Below are 24,767 nucleotides of genomic sequence, written 5' to 3' on the forward strand. Positions count from 1 at the left end.
ATCACAGGTTAGTTGGGTGTCTAAAAATCTTCCATTATACAACCTGAGGGGCAGATAAATAGCTCTAGGTCTGCACATGTAGTAAGTACCAAACTATAATTTTACCATCAAGGGATGCAGCAAAATATGAGACCACTGTACAATATGGGTCCACTACACTCAAAGGTGAAGAGTACCAAGATATGCCTTCAAGCAAAGGATCTGGTCCACCTCTGATCCATAAGGAAGAGTTTGATCAAAGGAGGTGCAAGAGTGACAAATATGTGCTTCTGGAAATAGAGTGAATTGGAATAAGTGTAATATCAGGTAAGGAACACAGAAGGGGGTGAATCTTCTGATGCTACGAGTATAGATGTCTACAAACTGAAGCTGACTTGTGAACTGAGATTCTGGCTCATCTTCTGGGGTGTTGGAGGAAGCCCACTTAGACAACTCGCTGAGCTTTCCTTCAGGTATATGTTCTGAAAGACTAGATGTGGGGCACGGTAAAGACAGATGGACTTGCAGTCAGGTGCTAAGTGGTGGTGGGAGGAAAGGGTGATAGAGCTCTAATTCAATAGTAGTTGTGTGTGTTTCATAATACTTGAGTGATAACAGCTGTGTAATTGTATGCAATAATTATGCAAAATTATGTCACTGAATTAGTAGAAGTTATATGCTTATTATTTAATTATATTATTAGGCAATTACTTTCATAATAGTGTATTGCTTAATCACTAAATGCTTAATCATTATTTCAATATTATATATTTCGAGCCTGCAGGTTAGAGGTTGTGAGTTAGACTCGTGAAGCAACAGTGTCCAAAGGAAAACATACTTAAACCAGCAAAGATTTAAATATCAACTCCTACATTGCAGTGTTGGACCTTAGGTAAAAAATTACTATCTGCCTTGTCAGATTGTTTGAATATTTAAACAAGAAACTAGTTTAATCAATGGGCATTGCAGTCATTGCCTCAGTTCAAGCACCATTTGAAAATATATTTTACTTTCTTATTCCTGCATAAATTTTGGTTGGTTCTTGATTCCAGCAAAGGAAATAATAATTGAAATGCCCAGATCAAGTGAAATATTACACTTCTCCCCTTTAAATACTAGCTTCTTAGAAACACTGAAGACAGATAGCTTTCTCAGGTATGACTTGAAAGAAATCACTGTTAAAGTATCAGGCAGTTCACTTTGGCAATATGTATGTTTCCCAAGATAACACATTCAACTGTCCAGTTAGTTTGAGGATAATACATATAATTCTGGTGTAATAAAATTATTTCGTTACAGGAGCCAGAGAGGTATGAAATCACTTCTCGCAGTACACCACCTATTGATCATGAAACAGCAAATTGCATAGTTTGATGATTTGTTGGGAAATGACTTGGTTGTAATCTATCTTGTTCTGGTCAGAGGAACTATATATTTCTTGTATATAGCTAATATACCAGGACTTACTGAAAACAAATACTTATACTGCTGAAAGTTTACAAACCAGATATTCTGAATAATAATTTTATTTTACTGTAAAAAGCAATGGAGAGATTCAGCTCCTCCAAGGAAGGATCAACAAAAGAGATCAGACTTGGAAGGCAGGTGAAGCAGTGAGGCTTGAGTGGTGGGGAGGCAGACTGAGCAGGGGATCAGAGCAATCAAGAAAAAAAAAAGGACTGTGAAAACTTTGCTCAATATGCAAACATTTCTGCCCTGACTACTCTATTTGCCATGAATTTTGAATTTGATTAAAAGGCTTTCAGATAATTTGTCATAATAAAATATTTTCTCCTAATGAAAGCATTGCATATGAAAATAATGGAAATTATTATACCAATTAATATATTTCTCATTCTGCTTTATTTTCTAGTTAATTGTGCCAGAAAGTTAGAGAAAAATGTTTCAAGCTGGAACAAGTTTGGACAGAGAAAGGGAACAAGGACTGCAAAATAACACTGAAACACACATACAAGTAGTTTGTGAAATTGAACAACATATGCCAAAGAAGTTGTGATACAGACATAAATAGACATGAAATACATCAATACATGTTTTTTAAAAATGAAAGATCACCAGCATTATTAATTTACTTGAGGTAAAGTGACACTCACTTGATTCCATCTGATGGCACCAAATTCAATTACTGCGCACCAAGGAAACCTGCCAGCTCTTGAAATCAGTTATTTTGTGTGCTGGTTAGTGTAGTCTTATGAAATAAGGGCTACAACTATGCTTCACAGGGAGGAAACAATTTTCATTTGCTTCCAAAAAGAAAAAAAAAAGACACATTCAGGCATTTAATTCCAGTGAGTGTGCCTGTGTGCACATCTACTCCAGATGTAGTCACAGACAACCAAAACTGGGACTCAAACTTCATGTTTATTCAAATCAATTATTTATAAGTATAAATCAGTATTTTATTGCACATATGTATTTTCAGTAATACAGTCATGGTAATACTGTAAGTGATATTGTCACACTATATGCCTACTTTTATTCCACAATAACCATTTTTTCATGCCTATGGACCATATCATATGATAAGTAGTGTCCTAAGTAACAGAAATATATATAAACAAAAGTGTACAAATTTCTAATGTGTTCAGCTTGTGTGTATTCTTTGTATAATTGTGGGCATAATATGTATGAAAATTAACATCCTTGGCTATCAGAAAAAAAATGAATCTGTATTACATGAACAAATAATGGTAATACAGAGCTCATAAAAACATGGAAAGGCATTCTGGGAGAATTTCTTGATTTTTGCTCCAAATTTGAAAAACTGTGTTTTTAAAAAGCAGTATTTTAATGCAATCTCTAAGCAAATACATTGTTAAAGCTGTAGCTGAGATTCCAAAACCAAAGAACCCTGCCCTTACTGTTTCTGGCAGAAACTTTATCCCATTTACTCATGCAGATTATTACTTGTTTCCCTCCTACACTCTATGTTGCCCTTCACTGTCAAGCTGCCAAAGGGAGAGAGCAGAAAAAGCCCTCACCTCACCACTTGACCCTCTCTTGACTCAGGAAGGCTTTAACCTTGTGCCCTACTGTGTGCTTTTGGTATTTTTAAAGGAAAGGAGTGAAACAACAAAAATAAAATTTGGTAGGTGGTCTAGAGTCTTTTTTTATCAAGAAAGAGTGGTCCAGCCATAGTGGCCATAGTGGGCCATATCAAGTCAATAGTACCATGCTTCCTGGTGGTCTGCCTGTAAGATGCTCGGATACTCCATATGCTATTATGAGACTTAGGTCTGTACAGGAGGACTGAAGTGCCTAAATATTATTGACGGTCTGGGAAATGGCATATTTGATTACTTCAAAGATCAGAGTGCTTTTTCCATTAGCTGCTGGCATCCATATTGTGTTTACATCAACCTTCACAAGCCTCATCTACCCCTGTAGGGGGGCAACGTGAGCATCCCTCTGAGAAAGGTCTGTGTTGACCTGGTCTGTAATGAAGTATCAAAATGCCAGGTGGGGCAACTAAGGCCATGTGAACTATAGATAGTTCTGTAGTCAGCATCTGTAAAGAAGTTCACCCCTGAGGTCACCCTAAATTGCAAGTCCTCCCACAGCAAGGGATGACAACTTGTTTTCCAGCTATTCTCTGGTTAAGCAATGTGGATAACTGATGAATGCTTTTGCATCACATTGTGAGGATATTCTAAAATAAGGTTAAGTGCTTATACATGGAAGTAATAGGGACTTGGTAAGAATTGTTCATAGAAATCCATGTAAGCAGGTGGCTGATGGATTGTCAGATGCCAGATCTTGAGATCTCTTCTCACTGAAGAGAACTTCTGATGTGAGTTAATGACTATATCTTTTGCTCGCCTATCCTTACATGATAGACTATACTGAGGATGTTCATGAAAGATGCAAGATGCTGTATGCACCCTGTTGCACCTCACCCTAAGAGACTAGATTTGGCAATTCTTACAATTTTCTTGTATCACAATAACTGGTGATCTTCAGCAAAAGAGAGAAAAATGTGATTACTCAAAACCTGACTGGACATGGTCCTGAGCAATTGTACAACTATTGCAGTAAAAAGATTGCATGAAGATCTCAGCTTCCTGGAAAAATGTGATTGAGCTCTGTGTTGTTGCAAGGGAATATTTGAAAATAATGAAGGAATGCAATAACAGGATCAAGATCAAAGAGAAAATAAATATGCACATTTAAAAATTGTACAATATTTACCCAGTCTTGTCACTCACTGTGACATTCTTAAATGATCTGATCTCTGTGCTAGAGCTAAATCACCAAAATACTTCACTTTTTAAAAAGGAATCTTCACCTGCTCAGCTGATTTAGCTTTCATCCAGGTTATTACTACTGAAAATAAACAAAGCCTGCTGCAGAAAAATGAGAATCTGCCCCTCAAAATGTAAGGCATAGAAAGATTTGTGAGGGTAAATCTCACAAATTATGTGGCCTGGAACTGAAGCGCCAGGAGAAAGGAGATTTTTGCGTCCAATAAATGCATGCCTTTGGAGACCACAATAAAAGGTATTCTAGTGAGAGTGCGTGTCTATGAAAATTCATTGCAGTGTCAGACATCTCAGGTGCCTATTTTATCAGGAATCATTATTCTGCTCAGTGTTCCAGGAACAGTTCTGGACAATGCAACAGCTTTTGCACTCAAAGAGCTGAGATTTAGTCACCAGGCATTTAACTGCCAGGCATAAAGGCCACTACTTGTAAACAGGGTTTGTTTGAGAGTGCAGGTGTGTGTTGTTAACTGCAGATTAAGGGTAAAATTTTAAATTAAATATGTTGCAGCTCAGTCAATATTTTGAACTCAGCATGGGGATGGGAGGTGATGGGGACGTCTGAGTTCCTGGTGAGCTTGGAATGAAGACTGCCACTGAACCTCACCTTTGTGAATACTTACTTCAAATGTAAGAATCTAGTAAAATGAGACTGTGTGTTTGAATTTGCTTCTGATGAATATGCACCACACATGAAATAGTCATTTTTATATATGTTTTCAGCTGAAGGCTGCATCCTTTGGGAATTGATATAATTTAGCAGTCTCCTCAGCTCCATGGAGCAAAGAAATAAGAAATACGAAATAGTAAGCAAACAGTTACAGTGCAACACAAAAGGTATTCTGACCAGAAAACCACTTATAAATGAAGGAATCTCACATTCACAGAAAGAATCTTGTAACTAGAAGGTGAAATAAGCATGTGATCAGTAATGATTTGACTGTCTACGCTGAAAAGCTTGTACAGGCAGGCTCAGGATGCAGTCCTCAGATATGCCTTTTGAAAACAGTGTTGAATGCTGTTACTGTCCCTCAGCTGTGACAAATCAAGGTAGAGCTAGAAAGAGAGAGATTCCAAGAGAGAAGAAAAATATTTCTTTTGTTTTGGAACAGCTTTAAGGTAAATCAGAAAAAAAAAAGAGATTTAGCATAAAAGCCTGTTGGCACATCAGTCATTATTTGTAAAGATTTGACCAGGAAGCTTTTAGAGAAATTCACATGTAATTTAGTATTTATTGGAAGAAAAGACATTATAATTTTCCTTCCAGTTTCTTTGCCACTTTCTTGACCTGTTGGATCCTATTTTGAGCAGACTGATGCTGAACCATGGGCTCTTGAGGTTTTAAGACCCAGGGACCGTTGTGACACTGAGAGTTCCCGTGGAGATGTGCTGTCTTCCCCTTTCATTTGCAGTCTGGTTAATGACCCTGTAAATTGAATTAGCTCAGCCAAAGCACTCAAAATCCAAGCTGAAATGAAAACAAGATTAGAAGAGTATATGAAGGGTTACTTGTTTTGGTGCCTTTAGTTTTATGAGGAATGCAGTAAGACTGAAATAATAATAATAATAATAATAACATCAACAACAAAAGAATATATGACTGAAGACATATGATTCATTATATTGTACAATGCAACCTATTAAACAGTGTTCAAATATTAGAGTGCTGGGTACTCAGCTGGTGACTCAGTGTTTCCCAGTTCTAAAAAGCAGTCTCTAAAGCGATTAAGGATAGCTAAAGGGGAAGACTTCATATTTTTCATTTTTCCCTAGTGCTATGGTATGTGCATGTCCTTTTGGACAATGTTTGGCATCTCTTTTTTTTTTTGATAGCAAATGAGTGGCCCAGGGAAGCAACTGCAAATTAGAGTTGTAAATAACTGAATTTATGATAGTAACAGTGCACTGAAGTGTGGGGGAAAAGCTGGATCTCACTGCATCATTTGTTCCAAACAGTTTTGAAACAATCAGTGTCAGAAGAAGAAAGCATAATGTCTCCTTCCAAGCTTTTCCTTCCTCTATAGATCAAAATGTACCCATTTCTCTGTTAGCAAACAGAAAAGGAAGGCCTCCCTTCTCTGTTGGTGATACCAGTCTAACCCACTCTGCACCTGCTTGGGGCTGCTGTGTGCCAGCCTCATCCAGAGACTGGCTGTGACAGAAGCTGACATCCCTGCCCCAGTGGCTAAATCACCATCCAAGGCTTCTGTTGGTATAAGGCAGCGATTTCATCCAGTTTCAGTGTGGATTCATCAGTCAGTCCAGACAAGACTTTACTGACATTATTTCCCCGCTCATAGTAAGAGTTTCTCTGAATCAGACTGTGTGATGTCATTCCCAGTATGGTGGCTGAGATTGACAGAGCCTAAATGACTTAATGATTCACCCTCTTGCAGTTAGCTCAGCAATTAAACAGACCAATACCCTGCTGTACAAGTTTCGAGCTGGCTTCCCGCCAAGTCCCCCCGAAACTCGACAACAAGAACCCGCCTCCCAGAGAGGGAAAAAAGGGAAAAAAAAAAAAAACCAAGCAGCCAAAGCTATAGCAAAATATATATATATATATATATATATGTATATACTTTACATATGAGACAGATACACAAAAGGAGAATACCACACACCGGGGGGGGGGGGGGAAGGGGGGGGAAAGGGAGAAGGACAAAAAGGGGCAAGGACCGAACAAGTCAAACGGCCAGCCGAAGGCAAACTAGCAAAAATCTCACCACTTCCCTTCGAACAGGCAGGATGACCAGACACGGTCCTCGGCTCTCCCCTCACGCGGGCAGATAACGGCAGTCACTATAGGCCTCGGCTCCAGATAAGCCCGACCGAAACAGGGATCCACCGTTCTCGAACCTCGCCGGAGAGGAAGAGAGCGAGATCCCTCCCGCTGGCTTTATTTATACCTCAAGTTACGTAAAGGAATAGCATGGAATACTTCCGTGATCACTTTTCTAGTTCCTTCCTGGCTACAAGTTGGTCTCCAGGAAGGCCTAGAGTGAAACCACCACATTCTCCACCCCTTATTCCATACTATTTCTTTACGTAACACCTATGTTTCATGTTCGCCTACATCCCGCGCATATATAGCATAGTTGTCTCGTCATTGGAAAATCAATGCCGATGTCAGTTCAGTCCAGATCTTTGGTCTCCTCAGTCACAATTACAGGTTCGATTTTTGGCTGTTTCATCACTGGGCTGTTTCATCGCCGGATACCAGCATCAGCTTAGTTCAGGTCTCTCTCTCATCTGGTGACTGGCTTCCTGTAAAAACACAACTTAGGACCTACAATTAGTTTTTCCCCAAGGCTAAATTTCCTTGAGGCACACACTGGATGACTCCATCCTTCCTCATTAACCACCACGTATGTCCTGGCCCTTGAGCAAAGACAATCCCACGAATGGGTTTGTCTTGGCCTGAGGCAGGGGTAACCCAAACAGCTTTCCCTAGCATTCCCCTCAAATGGATCGCTGGAACTTTATCTCCATCAACAATGTGAAGGGATTCTGCCTGTGCAGGGCCAGCTCGATTGACAGAACCCCTGGTGTTAACTAGCCAGGTAGCCTTGGCTAAGTTTTTGTCCCAGTTTTTATAAGTTCCTTCTCCTAATGACTTTAGAGTGGTCTTCAATAGTCCATTATATCTCTCAACCTTCCCAGCAGCTGGTGCATGATAAGGAATGTGGTACACCCATTCGATACCATGTTCCCTCGCCCAAGTGGTGACTAATTGATTTTTGAAATGAGTCCCGTTGTCTGACTCAATACGTTCTGGGGTCCCGTGTCTCCACAGGACTTGCTTTTCAAGGCCCAGAATGGTATTCCGGGCCGTTGCGTGGGGCACCGAAAAAGTCTCTAACCATCCCGTTGTTGCTTCCACCATGGTAAGTACGTAGCACTTACCTTGGCGAGTCTGTGGCAGTTTGATATAATCAACCTGCCATGCCTCTCCATACCTATACTTATCCCATCGTCCACCATACCATAGGGGCTTCAGTCTTTTCGCCTGCTTAATAGCGGCACAAGTCTCACAATCATGGATAACTTCAGAAATGATATCCATGGTTAAATCCACCCCTCGGTCTCGTGCCCATCTGTGGGTGGCATCTCGGCCTTGATGACCGGAAGCATCATGGGCCCATCGAGCCAGAAACAGCTCTCCCTTCTGCTGCCAGTCTAGGTCTACTTGTGACACCCCTATCTGTGCAGCTCGGTCCGCTTCTCTGTTGTTATTATGTTCTTCATTAGCTCGCTTCTTGGACACATGGGCATCTACATGGTGGACTCTCACATTCAGACTCTTCGCTCTGGCAGCGATGTCCTGCCACAAGTCAGCAGCCCAAATGGGTTTTCCTCCACGCCTCCAGTTCATCTTCTTCCATCGGTCTAACCATCCCCACAGAGCATTGGCTATCATCCACGAGTCTGTGTAGAGGTAGAGTCTCGGCCATCCTTCTCGTTCGGCGATGTCCAGGGCCAATTGGACGGCTTTGAGCTCTGCAAATTGACTCGACTCGCCTTGACCCTCGGCAGCTTCTGCCACTCGTCGGGTGGGACTCCAAACGGCTGCTTTCCACTTCCGGTTCCTTCCTACAATACGGCAAGAACCATCAGTGAAAAGGGCATAACACCTTTCTTCATCTGGCAGCTGATCAAATGGCGGAGCTTCTTCAGCTCGGCTCACTGGCTTTTCTTCTTCTTCTGCCAGACTGAAGTTCCCACCTTCAGGCCAATTTGTGATAACCTCCAGAATTCCAGGGCGATTTGAGCTTCCCAATCGTACACGCTGCGTAATCAAGGCTATCCACTTGCTCCACGTAGCATCGGTGGCATGATGCGTAGGGGGCACCTTCCCTTTGAACATCCAGCTCAAGACTGGTAATCGAGGTGCCAGGAAGAGCTGTGCTTCGGTACCAATTACTTCTGAAGCTGCTCGTATACCTTCATATGCCGCTAAGATTTCCTTTTCCACAGGGGTGTAATTGGCCTCTGAACCTCTGTAGCTTCGGCTCCAGAAACCCAGTGGTCGCCCTCGCGTCTCGCCAGGCACCTTTTGCCAGAGGCTCCAGGAGGGACCTTTATCTCCAGCTGTAGAGTAGAGTACATTCTTTACATCTGGTCCCGTTCTAACTGGTCCAAGAGCCACGGCATGTGCAATTTCTTGCTTGATCTGCCTGAAAGCTTGTTGTTGCTCAGGACCCCACTGGAAATTGTTCTTTTTACGGGTCACAAAGTAAAGAGGGCTCACAATCTGACTGTATTCTGGGATATGCATCCTCCAGAAACCTATTGCTCCCAGAAAAGCTTGGGTTTCTTTCTTGTTTGTGGGGGGAGCCATTGCTACAATCTTGTTGATTATGTCTGTTGGTATCTGGCGTCGTCCATCTTGCCATTTCACCCCTAGGAATTGGATCTCTCGGGCAGGTCCCTTGACTTTGCTCTTCTTGATAGCGAAACCAGCCTCGAGGAGAATCTGGATGATCGTCTGTCCTTTTTTGAAAACTTCTTCTGCTGTATCCCCCCATACAATGATGTCATCGATGTACTGGATGTGTTCGGGAGCCTTACCCTTCTCTAGCGTGACCTGGATCAGTCCATGACAGATGGTTGGACTGTGTTTCCACCCCTGGGGCAGTCGATTCCAGGTATATTGAACACCCCTCCAGGTGAAAGCAAACTGTGGCCTGCACTCTGCCGCTAAAGGAATGGAGAAAAACGCGTTGGCTATGTCGATGGTGGCGTACCACTTTGCTGTCTTGGACTCCAACTCATATTGGAGCTCCAACATATCTGGCACGGCAGCACTCAACGGTGGCGTAACTTCATTTAAGCCACGATAGTCCACAGTCAGTCTCCACTCTCCATCGGACTTACGCACAGGCCAGATGGGGCTGTTGAAGGGTGAATGGGTTCTGCTGACCACCCCTTGGCTCTCCAACTTTCGGATCATTTTGTGGATAGGTATCACAGCATCTCGGTTTGTCCGATACTGTCGTCTGTGTACAGTTGTTGTGGCTATTGGCACTTCTTGATCTTTAACTCGCAGTAATCCTACAATGGAAGGGTCTTCTGAGAGGCCAGGAAGGGCAGACAATTGCTTGGACTCCTCTTCAATCACCGAGGCTATACCAAAAGCCCACCGGTACCCTTTCGGGTCCTTGAAGTATCCTCTTCTTAGGTAGTCCATACCAAGGATGCAAGGGGCTTCTGGCCCCGTCACAATGGGACGCTTTTCCCATTGGTCTCCCGTCAAGCTCATGTCCGCCTCTACTACTGGCAATTCTTGAGACCCTCCGGTCACTCCAGAAATAGTAACAGTCTCGGTACTCTTATACTCCGAAGGCATTACAGTACACTGGGCTCCAGTATCTATCAAGGCCTGGTATCTCTGAGGATCCGATGTGCCAGGCCATCGAACCCACACAGCCCAGTAAACTCGGTTATCTTCTTGGTCCCTCTCCTTCTCCTGGCAGAAGGCAGGGCCCCTCTACTGGTCTTGATCAGAGCATTCGTCGTCAGAGCTTGACTTTGACTTCTTAGACTTTTTGCCGTTGTCGAAGTGGACCTCCATCTTCTCGTGTTTCGGCGATCGCAGTTTCTCTTTTAAGAAATCTCCGTCTACTACATAGACAACTTTCTTGTCAGTCTTCTTTCGCTTCAGCTCCCTCACTCTAGCTTCAAGCTTAGAAGTGGGTTCACCATCCCACTTCTTCATGTTTTCTCCTTTACTACGAAGGTATGCCCATAGTTGGTTACGTGACCAACGCTTAGAGTTCTCTTTCCTTCGACGTGTGAATGACAGGGACCGTGAGCGAGATCGAGACCAGGATCGAGGTCTAGGCCGAGGTCGTCTTTGTCGGTCCCACCGTGATCTTCCCATTGGCCTTTCTTGGTAATCTCTATACCTTCTGTCCTCTCTGTCTCTAAGGTCGTCCTCATATCTGGAACATTCATAATCTCTCTCCATTCTTTCCCTATCGTAGGTGTGTCGGTAGAGGGGATTGAAGGAGTCTTCCATATTTTCCTCTATGGTTCTTATCCAAGCACACATAGCGTCCACGCTTGGTTCCTCCATCTTTGGATTATATACGGATATCAAGCAGGAAATATATGGTTTGGGGGCACCTTGAATTACCTTTTTCCACATTGGTTGCGTGCATGGAACATTCTCAGGAACTTGGATGTCATAATAATCTGGATCAGAATAGATGATCTCCAGCATGGCCAATTCCCGTAGGTATTGGATGCCTTCTTCTGCAGTCCTCCACCTTCTTGAAGAACTCTTCAGGGACTCCTTAAATGGGTATTTCACTCTCACCGCGTGGAGAATTCGGAGCCAAAGGCTGGACGCCATTTTCTCCCTCCCCATTTCTTGCTCTATCACAGGGTCTCGAGCAATGGATCCCAATTGTCGTGCTTCATCACCTTCAATTACATGACTATCAGCTCCCTTGTCCCAGCATCGCACCAGCCAGGTGAGGACTTCTTCACCAGGCAAGCGCATATAATCTCTCCGTAAATCTCGAAGCTCTCTTGTGGTCAGTGATTGTGTAATTTCGCTTTCTCGCATTATTTCTTGTCCATCTCTCCCACGTAGAATCTTTTCCACCTCTCTCTTTACTCTTCCACTCCTACGTGGGACTGCTCCCACTTCCTCCCTATATCTCTCATGTGGAGGTGGAGACTGGGCATACCGTGGGGATAAGCTTCTATATTGTTCACGCCGTGGAGATGGATTTCTACGCCGTTCATACTGTGGGGATGGACTCCTACGCCGTTCACGCCGCGGAGATGGACTTCTACGTCGTTCATACCGTGGGGATGGACTCCTACGCCGCTCGCGCCGCGGAGATGGACTTCTGCGTCGTTCACGCCGTGGAGATGGACTTCTATGCCATTCACGCCATGGGGATGGACTCCTGTGTCGTTCGCGATACCCCGCGGGTGGAGGTAGTGAGTAATCTTCCACGTGCTGAGATAAGGGCCTTCTCCTCCAATCATTCATACCTCCAAGAGAAGGTTGAGTCTGGAGTGGTAGGGATAATTCCCCCTCCAATTGAGGGGGATGCTTTGACTCCTTCTTTGCGTCTTTTGTAATACTGAATGTGTAGTCAGGATATAAATCATCAAGCGACAATATACCACCGACCGTTTGTACTGTTGCTTTCTTTTCTCTTGATGCTATTCTGTATTTCTTTTGGGCGTGCCCCTAGTTTTTTTGGACGTGCTCCTTCCCGTGTAGCCGTTTCTTCCTCTCTGGTAGCTGCTTCTTCTCTTCTAATCGCTCCTTCGTCAGTCACAACCACTTCTTCCTCTCTCGCAGTCGCGCCTTCATCACTTGCTGCTGCTCCTTCTCCCATTGCTGCCGCTCCTTCGTTCACAACATCCTCTGTTCCTTCTTCTTCTTCTTCTTCTTCTTCTTCTCTTTCTTCTGTGCGTTCTGGTTGCGGAGATGGGTCCGCAAGTTCCTTGATCTCCCTTACCCACGTCTTCTTCTTCTTCACAGGGGCAATGATGACCTTCCGGTTCTTAGCTTGAGTCCCGGTTCTAGTGGACTTAGTAGAGATGGTATTGACTTCAAGTTGTGTTTGGACCCCAACTTCTGTGGACCTAATAGGGACATCACTGGTTTCAAGTGGCGTGGTTTGGGTCTCTGTGTCGACCTTAACCCTCTGGAGGTGGTCTATGGCAGCTCGATAAGCATTAGCCAGGCCCCAGCACAAAGCAGAGAATTGCATATTCGGATCTTTGTAGGAAAAACACCCTTCTGCCAAACAGTGGGCCATCTCACCAGAATCAAACATTTGTTCTGGTGTGAACTCCCAATTAATGGGGGGTGACACATGTCCTACTAGTCTACCGAAATCTTCCCAAGCTCCATGCCACCCGGGGACTGGCCTGTCTGCAGCCCTTTCCAAAGTTCCAGCGAGTCCCTTTGAGGTGTGATCTTTCCTATAAGAGGGAAAGCAACGGAACCCCATTCTTCCAAGTTTAAGGAGCACTTCCAGTACCTTTATCAATGACAGTACTGTTGCAATAAGATTTATATAGTAATTAGAGCCGATTTTAACCATGGGGATCTCCTTTACCAAACCTTCGATGTCAAAATTAAAGAATGGAAGCAATTCGTTCCATCCATCCTCAAGGTCTGGACGTCTCCCTATAGAGTAGCCTAGCACAGGTGTAAAGATGGCTAGAATTATAAGACAAATTAATGAAATAGCCATTGTTTTTTGTTATTATTTCTTCCTGATCCCAAAACAAACTTTTGTTTATATAAACAAAGTTTCCTTGGCTGCTTTCCCAGATTCTGGCAGTGTTCCCAGACCTGTTCCCAAAACAATAGATTGGTTTGCAAAACAACACCGAGCTTGGCTGTCTTCCCGGAAAATGTTTATCAAAACAAGCCAAACTTAACCAAAACAACCATCCTCTGCTACCAAAAATGTTGTACAAGTTTCGAGCTGGCTTCCCGCCAAGTCCCCCCGAAACTCGACAACAAGAACCCGCCTCCCAGAGAGGGAAAAAAGGGAAAAAAAAAAAAACCAAGCAGCCAAAGCTATAGCAAAATATATATATATATATATATATATGTATATACTTTACATATGAGACAGATACACAAAAGGAGAATACCACACACCGGGGGGGGGGGGGGGAAGGGGGGGGGAAAGGGAGAAGGACAAAAAGGGGCAAGGACCGAACAAGTCAAACGGCCAGCCGAAGGCAAACTAGCAAAAATCTCACCACTTCCCTTCGAACAGGCAGGATGACCAGACACGGTCCTCGGCTCTCCCCTCACGCGGGCAGATAACGGCAGTCACTATAGGCCTCGGCTCCAGATAAGCCCGACCGAAACAGGGATCCACCGTTCTCGAACCTCGCCGGAGAGGAAGAGAGCGAGATCCCTCCCGCTGGCTTTATTTATACCTCAAGTTACGTAAAGGAATAGCATGGAATACTTCCGTGATCACTTTTCTAGTTCCTTCCTGGCTACAAGTTGGTCTCCAGGAAGGCCTAGAGTGAAACCACCACACCTGCACTCTGCCTGGTCATTCTCTGTTTGCCTCTAGACTCAGTTATGGTTTACTGTCATGTGGAAAATCAAACCAGTCTTACCTCTTCTTTGTCCAGTGATGGCTTTTCTGCCTCCAGGTCTCATAAAGATTTGCTTTGGGAAGTCATGACTGTTAAATTCTCCCCAGGGGCACACAAGAGTGTTATGTTTCTCTCATCCTGAAGGCTTTATGAAATAATATTCTCTTCATCTAGGATTGAATACATTTGTATATACATAAATCTTTCCATCACAAAAACTGATATCCACCTTATCTTAAATTAAAAATAGTACAGCAATCCAGGGATTGGATGACATTTTTTATCAGCTAATGGCTGTATGGGAAATCACAGTATATGCAGATCAACTTCCTTCTACAGGAGTCAGTCAGCTGTCATGTGCAAGACCAGTTGGAAAAAACCCAGCTTCACAAGATTTTGGAGTCTTTTTTCAGCAATGATCTGAAGACATGGAGAACAAACAACATATAAGGATTTATCAAGTTTTGAATAAAAGAAACCTGCAGAAAGAATACTAGAGGTAACATTAGCTAGTAACAATGGAACTAAATGAAAGTCCTTTATCTTATTTTCATCACTTTTATTCCCATGTGTGAAATGAGACCTAAGCTGCATTATTATACATTATTATCTCTGGAGTATCTGCTGTCTACTATCACAATAATGATGTGGTTTTCTGGGGAGAAAAAAATGATAGGAAGAAAGCAGTGAATATATTTTTCTCCTGAAAGCCATAGATGCAAAATAATATTCTAAATCACTATTTTTGTCTCAAAAAGATATGTCAAAAATACTACATAGTAGAAAGTTTGAGGGAGGCATGCAAGATCTGTGCTTCAAGTCAGATAGAGGGTTTTGGTAGACATTTGCATGCTCAGCAGCAGAATTTTCATACAGTCTGCAAGCAGTAACCTGTATGTACTACCACAGATAGTACATAGAATAAATCTGACCCAAAAAAGTGCTGCTTATGTGTCATTAACACTGATTCCCTCAGAATTAAAGCCTCAAAATAACTACTTCCCATCCAAAAACTTAAGTTGGATATATAACAAGCCAAAAAAATTTCAGTAATATAAGAATAAAATTTAAGAAAACATAAGCCCACTCACAGTACTTATAAATCCTTTAAATTTCTTTAGAATAATCTCTGAGTAATTCTAGTAAAACTATACAATTAAACCTTTCTTGCCTCCAAGGAACATTTAAGAGATGTGTTTAAATAAGGTCACTCACTAATGAAGTGTTGGCAGCTCAGCAGTAGAACTCAGAAGTTGTTAACAGAGCAGAGCAATGCGGGGGGAAGACCACCACATCCAAAATTTAACAATGCAGCATTCAATGATCTACTTGGAGTTTGTCCAGAATACTGAAAGTACATGTAGGCCTAACATACCTCCATATAAAAACAGCTATAAGGATTTTTTATCATATATATATGTGTGTGTATATATATATATATAAAATATGTATTTATGAGTCAAAAGACGAAAGAAGTTTGATAGTATTTGTTCGAAGTTTTATTTAGCTGATATTATCCAGAGATGCTCTACATAAACATGGATAGTCTGGAAAGCATACCTATGGTACTTAACAACTGGCTATGAATCACATGAGGAAGAGCAGCACTAAATTGAATTTCACTAGACTGCTAGTTCTTTCCAATGTAACTGAATGCCAGGTTCCTTTAATCCCTATACTTATCTTATTTATATTTTTCAACAGGCCCAACACAGAAAGATGGCCCATCTCTCCAGTGGGAACTGAGAGAAATAAAAATACGAGGAATTTCAGGACAGGGTATCTCTGCTGCTGCCAAGTCTGTTTTGTGCGGAGGTCCAAGAATGGAAATGACTCTCTGAAGTTTTCATGTTGATTTTTTTGTCTTTGTTTGCAATGAAGAGGGACTGTTTGCAATTCCTGAAAATGAGCCTTGAAAACTACCATTAGTCATTTTTCTTGCAAAGCTTAAATCTCTTTTTAAAGTTCCTGGTTGTTCCATTGTCATTGAATCAATGATAAATATGACATGGATACAGGAAAGATATTCTTCTGAGAGGATCAGTGCTTCCGTAGCAGGTTCTTCTTCCAAATCTTTGGTATTATTTGAACTGTGGCATTTGATGGAGAAGGGCTATCAAATTTTAGGTCAGATTTCATACAAAGGTGTTCTAACCCCACCAAGAAAGATAGGAGGACATTTTGACATTTATGAAGTTTAAGCAGAACTTGCAAGAACTGTGTACAAATATTTAGCTCTACTATTAATATCTTCCAATCTCAAATTTTTTCTTTTGCAACACAGGCCCCCCTGTAGATTCCACTATAAATGACAATAAATCCAATTTGAGATGGGCTTAAACAGAGTGATTGTGAAATCATCAGACAGAAAAACACTTTTTTGTCTTTATTTTTTCTATAGTTGCTCCACAGCCTAGGAATCCTTTAGCTGAAAGTCACCCTCAGATGTGTTCTCTGCTAGATTCTGGCATCCAGATCTCATTCCTTGGCTCTCACCTGTTGTGGTTAGTGGGGAGGTGGCTTGGTGGAGAGGTGCACACTCTAGTCTCAATCCTACTGTTACCAAAAATCATTCGGAAGAAAGGAAGAAAGGAATCCAAGACTACTTTTTAAATGATAGTGAGACAAGCATTACTTTATTCTGGCCAGAGAAACGTAGTGTATCATTCCAGCCACATGTCCCTTTCAAGGCTTTTCATGTATTTATACATTTTAGCAAATAAAGAAATTAACGTTCATTGGTTCTAAGTTACACAATTAATTTAATTAGTATTCTAATTAAGACCAGAGTTCTTAACGGAGCTCAACATAGGAATTCAGTTCTATTTTAGACCCCAAGATTTGTTGCCACCAAAAACTTTGGTGGCTAGCTACTGGTTAAAGCTTCTGGAGAGACTGCTAACACTTATAGACATCCTATGATGACCACTTTTACATGACTACAAAAAATGGAGCTACAAACAATGAATTTTGATAACAGCTATGTAAAAGAAAAAATAAAAAATTATGCCTGTTATCAGCCATCTGACATGTATGGAAATTTCCAACCCCTATTCTTACTACTATAGCCAGTAGGCTAGAAGCATTTTCCAGGCTCTCCTGAAGAAAAAGTGGCTTGTGCCTTCTACGACTCAGATATATAACACATTTAAGAGCTGACCTTTTACTTTGTCCAGGGTAAATAAACAAATTAGGTCTTCATCTGAAGCTGAAGTACCACATAATGACAGAAGCTTTTCCTGCACTGCTGCTTCTGTGCTAACTCAGCAGCTTGACTCCTATGGAAATCTACAGTCAGAAAAGCAGAAATGAAGGAACTGTTGAAATGGCTGTGAATTTCAAGTTAAGGATAGTAATTGACTGCCTTTCCAAATGCAATGTAGAGTATCTCTCCATAACGATTTTGGAAATAGAGGCTTTCTGCTCACCCTGGCTAAAAGGGTAGCAGAAAGATCCCCTATGTCCTCCTGCCTCCTTGTGCACTCGTGTGCATGGTCTAGATACTGGTCTCGATTTCCTCATTCATTTAATTTCTTCATTATATAAATTGAAGAAACAATGCACCTAATTCACTAATGTAAGCAGAAACACAGACACAGAAACCCTGCCATTCTGTCTAACAATTGTTTAGCAGAAGTTGAATGAAATCTACGAATAAAATGAACTGACAGTGTAAAGCTCTTGTCATATGAATAATTAGATATAATAATAGCAACAGAATGCTCTATCTGTTCTCCTCTGTGGTGTTTCTGCTTAGCAGCTGCTACACCTGACAAACAACTGCCAGATGCAAGAGTTCCCTGATGGGGACATGAACGTGCTCTGTGTGTCCTCATGAACTTTACTGCAATTAAAATGTTATTCTGGACTTGCAGAAAAGTAGACAGATGTTTTGCCAGCTTAGCAAATGGGAATATTCCTTCTCTGAGCAAGTGGGAAATGCCTTAAATCTGCCTCAACTAGAAACAATTTTACCATTTGCTGTTCAAATCATCTGCTTTTGTAATCTCTAAAGCATGTTGTTCACAAACTTTACTGACTTGTAGTGGAGTAAAAAAATTCAACTTACCACATGTGCTTATACAAACCAAAATACCTGCTCCTGAACAACAGGTGGGGAATCTAGGGCTTCTGAATATCTGGGTTCTGATGACTGCTCTGCTAATTTTGCATTAACAGTTAAAGATTACAGAATATGCTTCTGATTACTACTAGCGTAATGAAGTCAGAGACAGTCACAAACAGTCTTTGTAGAGTGAAAAAACCTTAGTATCACAAGACACGTCACTGTGAATTCATATCATCTGTTTAGTCATGAATGACACCAGTGTGGATGGTATCAAGTCAGCCTTCAGATTTGATATATATACGTAGTAACCTGCAAATACATTACACAAAATGGTCCTGCATACACTGTGCATCAAAATAGAGTGTAGGATGCTTTGTCATAGGGTAAACCGGTCTATTAAAATGATTGTATGTTCAGAAATGAAGAAGGCAGTTGTTGATTTCAACCTAGTTTACTTCTTTTTTTGGCATTTGTTTTCTTTGAAAGTCTCATTTTCATGATTCAGGTTTCATTTTGCTGCTATTTGAATATTACCAATTCTACTAGTTTTTTATACCTTTTATTCTCTGATCCATGGGAATCTGATGAGGTACATTTTTTAACAGTAATTTCAGACAGCACACTCTACATTTCGTTGGCAAAATGCAAATAATCTTTGCTGCTTAATACACATCTGGATACTCTTTTAAGCATTTTGCTACAGTTTATTCTTATTGATTTGTGGTTTTTACTGAGGTGGAGCTGGTAGTATTTCAAACTTGGTGAAATGGAACACGTAGGACAGATTCTCTACTTGTATAAACTGCTAAAATTGAATTATGCATATGTATGATGAACTCTGACAGCAGGATTTACCTATAAATTAAAGAAATTACATCAGAGTTATAAATGAGACTAGAGTTTCCTTCTATTCTCTTCTGCTCTTTTTTTGTCTTACTGATACAGCTATAAAAGTCTCACTTGGCATAATGTAGTTGCTACTTTAGCTGAATTCAAACCTTTTATTGAAAAAGTATTAAAGACTTTGGCTCACCTGACCTAATTTCATTCATTTAAAAGGTAAATATTCGGACTCTTCCTCTATTTGTCATGGAAGAAAGATATGATGAGTTGCCTCTGCAGGCACCTCCTTGCATGGAGTGTGAATTCTCAGATGTCTCAGAGTAGATGTTTGTTTTTCAGTTTGTAATGTACAGCATCTGTGCCCTGGTGTTCATCCAGTACTTGTTTCTTGATTCTATATGAAGCAGAACTATCAGAAGTCAATAACTAGCAGAAGCATCATCTTCTTTGTTCCTTTTAACTTAGTGATATATTGAACATGATAAAATCTGAGGATTTTATTGGCAACCATATTATTTATCACAGCAGTAAGGTAATGGGTTGGTCCCGTTCTTTGTGAAATGAAAGAGTCAAATAAGAGATGTAATAGCTTATTTCCAAGTGGTTTTGTATTTGTGTATCTTTTTTTTTTTTTTTTTTTTTTTACAGAGTCATTCTTTGTTCTTTTTTTCCCCTATGTGCTCTGTCTTTATGGTTGCTGGATACCCTGGCCTCGAATTAATCAAACTAGGCAGAAATAAAAACTGACAATAGCCAACTGATTTGGGAATAGTAATTTACGGGCAAGAAATATCTCATTACTGCAAAACCCCTTCACATTAATGGATACTGCTCATTAAATAAAATAAGCTTTTGAATGAAAAGAAATTTGTGTAAAGAAGCTAAAAATGATAAACACAAATATAAGAGCTGGCAGGGTGCAGAATCAAGCTGCATAAATGGAATTAGTTTAAGCATTGAATACAATTTTAGTCAACAGGAGGGACAGAGATGCCTAGTCAAGTTCCATCGTTTCTGCTGTTCTTGAGAACATGTGCCCAGGAAGATGGTATAAAGATGTGTTTCAGTTCTTTGAACTCTCAAATGTCTTATGTCATGAATATAACCTGTTTAGAGTCTGTATTCTGTTTCCTGCTGGATATATGCACTTAGCCCCAGAGTCACGTTTTCTCAGAGAAAGTCTGCAGCTGGAACATCAAGATGAAATCTTATGCATGTATATGCCTCTGTCAAGGGGCACGCTCCACTTTGCATAAATATTTTTCTGCAGAGAACGTTGTGCATACAGTTTCTCATTTCTCATAATAAGACATAAAAATATTTCTCAGTAAATAATGGAATTGCCATGAAACTAAACTATGACCTAATTTCCTACTAACATAGAGAAAGATGTTAACAGTATGTGGAGTGTTTTAAAATGTGATACTGATTAATTCTGTATTTATTCAACACTAAATTAACTTTTTAAATCGCTCAGGTAGCATCAAATCCTTTGCACTACAATTTTCACACTGCCTGCAACAGGAGTAAAATGATTTCTATGCACCAACTGGAGAAGATAAAAATATTATAAAACTGTTGTGCAAAATATTTTTGTTATAGAAGATTGGAATTTTTAATCTGTGGTAATTCATTGCAAAGGACATGGGTTTTATTATTTAATTAAAAAGTAATATGAACAAAGGTAATTACTGCAGGTTTCCAAGAGGAAATCACTCAGATAATCATGGAAACACTATTAAGTTAGTTAACTTTGGGGTAGGTAATAGACTAAGTAATTTCTCCAGCCCTGTTTGTTTATCTTGTAGCCCTGTTTGGATAATTCCATAGAAGATACTTTGAAATATTCATCCTTCTATAGAATGTTCTTCATTCTAAGTTACTTTTTACTAATAATGAACTGTGTTTCTTGTCAAAACTCCTGTGAGCAAGTGGCTATGTCACAATCAGTGAGATTCAGCATCCTCCCCCTAAATGAATTTCACATGGTGTCTTATAACTTCAATATTAGTACAGACTTGAATACTAGATGTTTTTCTTCACTAAAAGATAAGTAGCAATGCATTTTAACTCCTGGAACTTATTATTATTACCTAATATTTTCTGTATTAATAATAGTGGTTATCTCATTTTAGAAAGAAGTGTGGCAACCACTAGTGCTATGAAATGCCACTAATCATTGTGTTTTCCTTTTTGGACAGAAAATGGATAATTTTAGAGTTCAGCCACAGAAATTGTGATTTTATTTGGGCTGAAGAGTAGTATTTTTATGTTTCTTGTTCAAAATAAAGTCACAGTAACCCCCAACCAACTGCTGAAAAATTTGACTCTGCATTTCCAAAATCTTGGCCAGAAAGTCTCAGATCCTTGAAGGTCTGCAGCCTCTAGTGACTGCAGGTCAACTCATTCTGGGTTGGCTGTGAATCTATGGACTTATTTCATGCTCACACCTCTCGGGTGGGTCACAGGCTTCAGGAAGCAATTCAATATTCATGAGTCTAGAGAGAAAATGAAACTGTAGAGAGTATATAGGGAATGTTTGTCAGGAAAATGAGAAAGGGATTAAGTTCTTTATGCTGCATTTTCCTTTAAATGAAGAAAATACAGAAATAGCACTGTAAGCAGGAATCATCATGCAAACTCAGAACCAGTTTGGGGGTTTAAGGTGCTACTACATGATATTGAGCAGACATAGCCAGAAACCTCAAGTGTGGGTTTGTTATTTTTACATCGAGAGGTAGGTACTGAACACTGTGGCAACCACTACTTGTAATTTGCTGGGATAGGGCAATGTTCTTCCCCTGTAGATGAATCCACCTTACCCTACTTCTTGTTGTTGATCCTTGTTGCCTCAATTAATTTACTTTCTCCTACTCCTTGCTCAGATTGCTTCGCCCAGTCCCTTGAGTAAATGGCAAAACAGAACATACGCTGTGGTTGCTGTGTGGTGTTAGTTGTGGCTCGGTTTTATTTAATAACACTATGTTATTCTGTGCAACAAATTGTGACTAATTGCTTCTCTGCTGCTCTGCCAGCCTGTGAAAAGGCCCGCATCGAAAACCATTAAGTCAGAGCTCCCTGCCGAATGCCTGTGAGCTTGTATAAAAAGCAGACTTTGGTGAATGAGGTCTGACTGGTAGGGAATTGAAGTGTTCTGATGAAAGAAACGTGCTGATCATTGACTTAAGAGCTGAAGTTTGTGATTTTCCTCTCAGGTGCAACATACATGAACAGTTTTGACTCTGCAGATCTTGTGAAAAACTCTTTGTCTTTCTCAGCAAATTGAGCTGCATTTATATAAACTTGTGTAATTTCTGTTATTTACTTTATCATAGAATCATAGAATCACAGAATCATTGAATATTCTGAGTTGGAAGGACCCACAAGGATCATCCTGGCTCTGCACAGGACAGCCCCAAGAATTACACCATGTGTCAGAGAGCATTGTCTAAATGTTCCCCTTCCCCTTCCCCTTCCCCTTCCCCTTCCCCTTCCCCTTCCCCTTCCCCTTCCCCTCCCCTCCCTTCCCTTCCCCTCCCTTCCCTTCCCTTCCCTTCCCTTCCCTTCCCTTCCCTTCCCTTCCCTTCCCTTCCCTTCCCTTCCCTTCCCTTCCCTTCCCTTCCCTTCCCTTCCCTTCCCTTCCCTTCCCTTCCCTTCCCTTCCCTTCCCTTCCCTTCCCTTCCTTCCCTTCCCTTCCCTTCCCTTCCCTTCCCTTCCCTTCCCTTCCCTTCCCTTCCCTTCCCTTCCCTTCCCTTCCCTTCCCTTCCCTTCCCTCCCTTCCCTTCCCCTCCCCCTCCCCCTCCCCCTCCCCCTCCCCCCTCCCCCTCCCCCTCCCCCTCCCCCTCCCCCTCCCCCTCCCCCTCCCCCTCCCCCTCCCCCTTCCCCTCCCCCTCCCCCTCCCCCTCCCCCTCCCCCTCCCCCTCCCCCTCCCCTTCCCCCTTCCCCTTCCCCTTCCCCTTCCCCTTCCCCTTCCCCTTCCCCTTCCCCTTCCCTTTCCCTTTCCCTTTCCCTTTCCTTTTCCCTTTCCCTTTCCCTTTCCCTTTCCCTTTCCCTTTCCCTTTCCCTTTCCCTTTCCCTTTCCCTTTCCCTTTCCCTTTCCCTTCCCCGTGAGTCTGAATTTTTATTTTCATCCATGAATATAATTTCTCCCTTTCTTGCTTTCTTCCTTAGTGCTAAAAAGTACACAATGTCTTTTTAATATTTAATTAATGATATCACTTTACAGGTTTTAGTTTAAAGGTAACCATAGCACAAATGCATCCATTATTAACTGCAGAACAGCAGTGGCTTCTTGGGAATCCTCTTTAGTTTAATATGAGAACCCCTGTCAACAGAAAACAGTGCTGATATTGTTGTTAAGTGTGACAAACTGGCAAATGCAATGGGCACCACGCTGGAACAATGCAAACTGCTTATATCAATGGAAGAGGCAATGTTTAAAAGTGAGGTGAAGGCGGACAGCGAGAGGCTGTCGAGGAAGGTTCGATTCCGTGTTGCGTCCTCACACAGCGGGAGGGTGCTGAAGGAGGTGTACGCCGATGGGGAGGCTGCCGACTCTCTGGACTCTGAATACACCAGTAGCTCAGAGACTGATCAAACCAGCCGGCTGAGCGAAGTGGACGGGCAACAGAATGGACACATGGGGTCCGAGTGTGATGAAAATGAGAACGAGGAGGACGACTTGCTCATTTTAGTCAGAGCCACTAAAGAGAAAGGATTTGGTACAAAGCGAGTCAACATCCTCAGCAAAAATGGCACAGTCAGGGGAGTCAAGCATAAAGTCAGTGCTGGTCAAGCTCTCTTTGACAATTTGGCAAAAGTATTTCAGGTAGGTAATGTAGTTCTGCTGGCTGTAAGCCCTCTGTCTGTCCCTTTTAATTCCACACATTATTCTTCACTTTGTTCAAACTGCTCTCATTTATGATTTCTCAATATTCTGCTTCATTCCCATTGTTATCCACTTGCTGTTGTTGCACAAGAGGGGCTCATTGGTCTTTCTGGTATAAAACAGCTCCACACTCCAAACTGACTGTGAACTTTGGTTTTCAAAATTGACCTAAAGTTTACTGAGTAGAAATATATATTTTCTGCTTCCCACATATGGACCAGCAAAGAAATGTGTAACAGAGGATTTAACTGGGGCTTTGCTGGAGATCTGTACAGGTCCATGGTACAGGGCCGTGTCACGTTTCCACTCACATTATATTAATTCTAATGAGTGTACTATGTTATCTCCTGTCCCTACATGTAAATATGTATACTTGCAAATCCCATTGTTTAATCTGAAAAGTAGATCAAATTAGGTGCAGGATGGCAGCAGTGACAGTTTTCCCACATGAAAATTTCAAAGGAATGAAATCTTAGTCAGAGGTCTCTTTTATTAATGTTTGGTTTCCACTTATTTTGAAGAAGGAGCATAATATTTGTAGTTGAAATAGCATATGCCACACTAATGCCTTAGTCAGAGAAACATCAAAGAAAAATCAAGACAAAAG

At 41.5% G+C, this 24,767-nt stretch overlaps 1 protein-coding gene across 1 annotated transcript in view; it reads left to right on the forward strand.

Annotated features, from left to right (window-relative positions):
- Positions 1-23,704: 23,704 nt before the first annotated feature.
- Positions 23,705-24,767, forward strand: part of GRXCR1 (glutaredoxin and cysteine rich domain containing 1) — a 39,844-nt gene continuing 38,781 nt past the window's right edge. The window contains exon 1 of the mRNA XM_032686569.1: positions 23,705-24,100. Within this exon, the coding sequence (XP_032542460.1) occupies positions 23,705-24,100 (396 nt within the window). The remainder of the gene's footprint in view (positions 24,101-24,767) is intronic.

This window comes from Chiroxiphia lanceolata, chromosome 4 (assembly GCF_009829145.1).
Source record: "Chiroxiphia lanceolata isolate bChiLan1 chromosome 4, bChiLan1.pri, whole genome shotgun sequence".
In the NCBI taxonomy this organism is placed as follows: domain Eukaryota; kingdom Metazoa; phylum Chordata; class Aves; order Passeriformes; family Pipridae; genus Chiroxiphia; species Chiroxiphia lanceolata.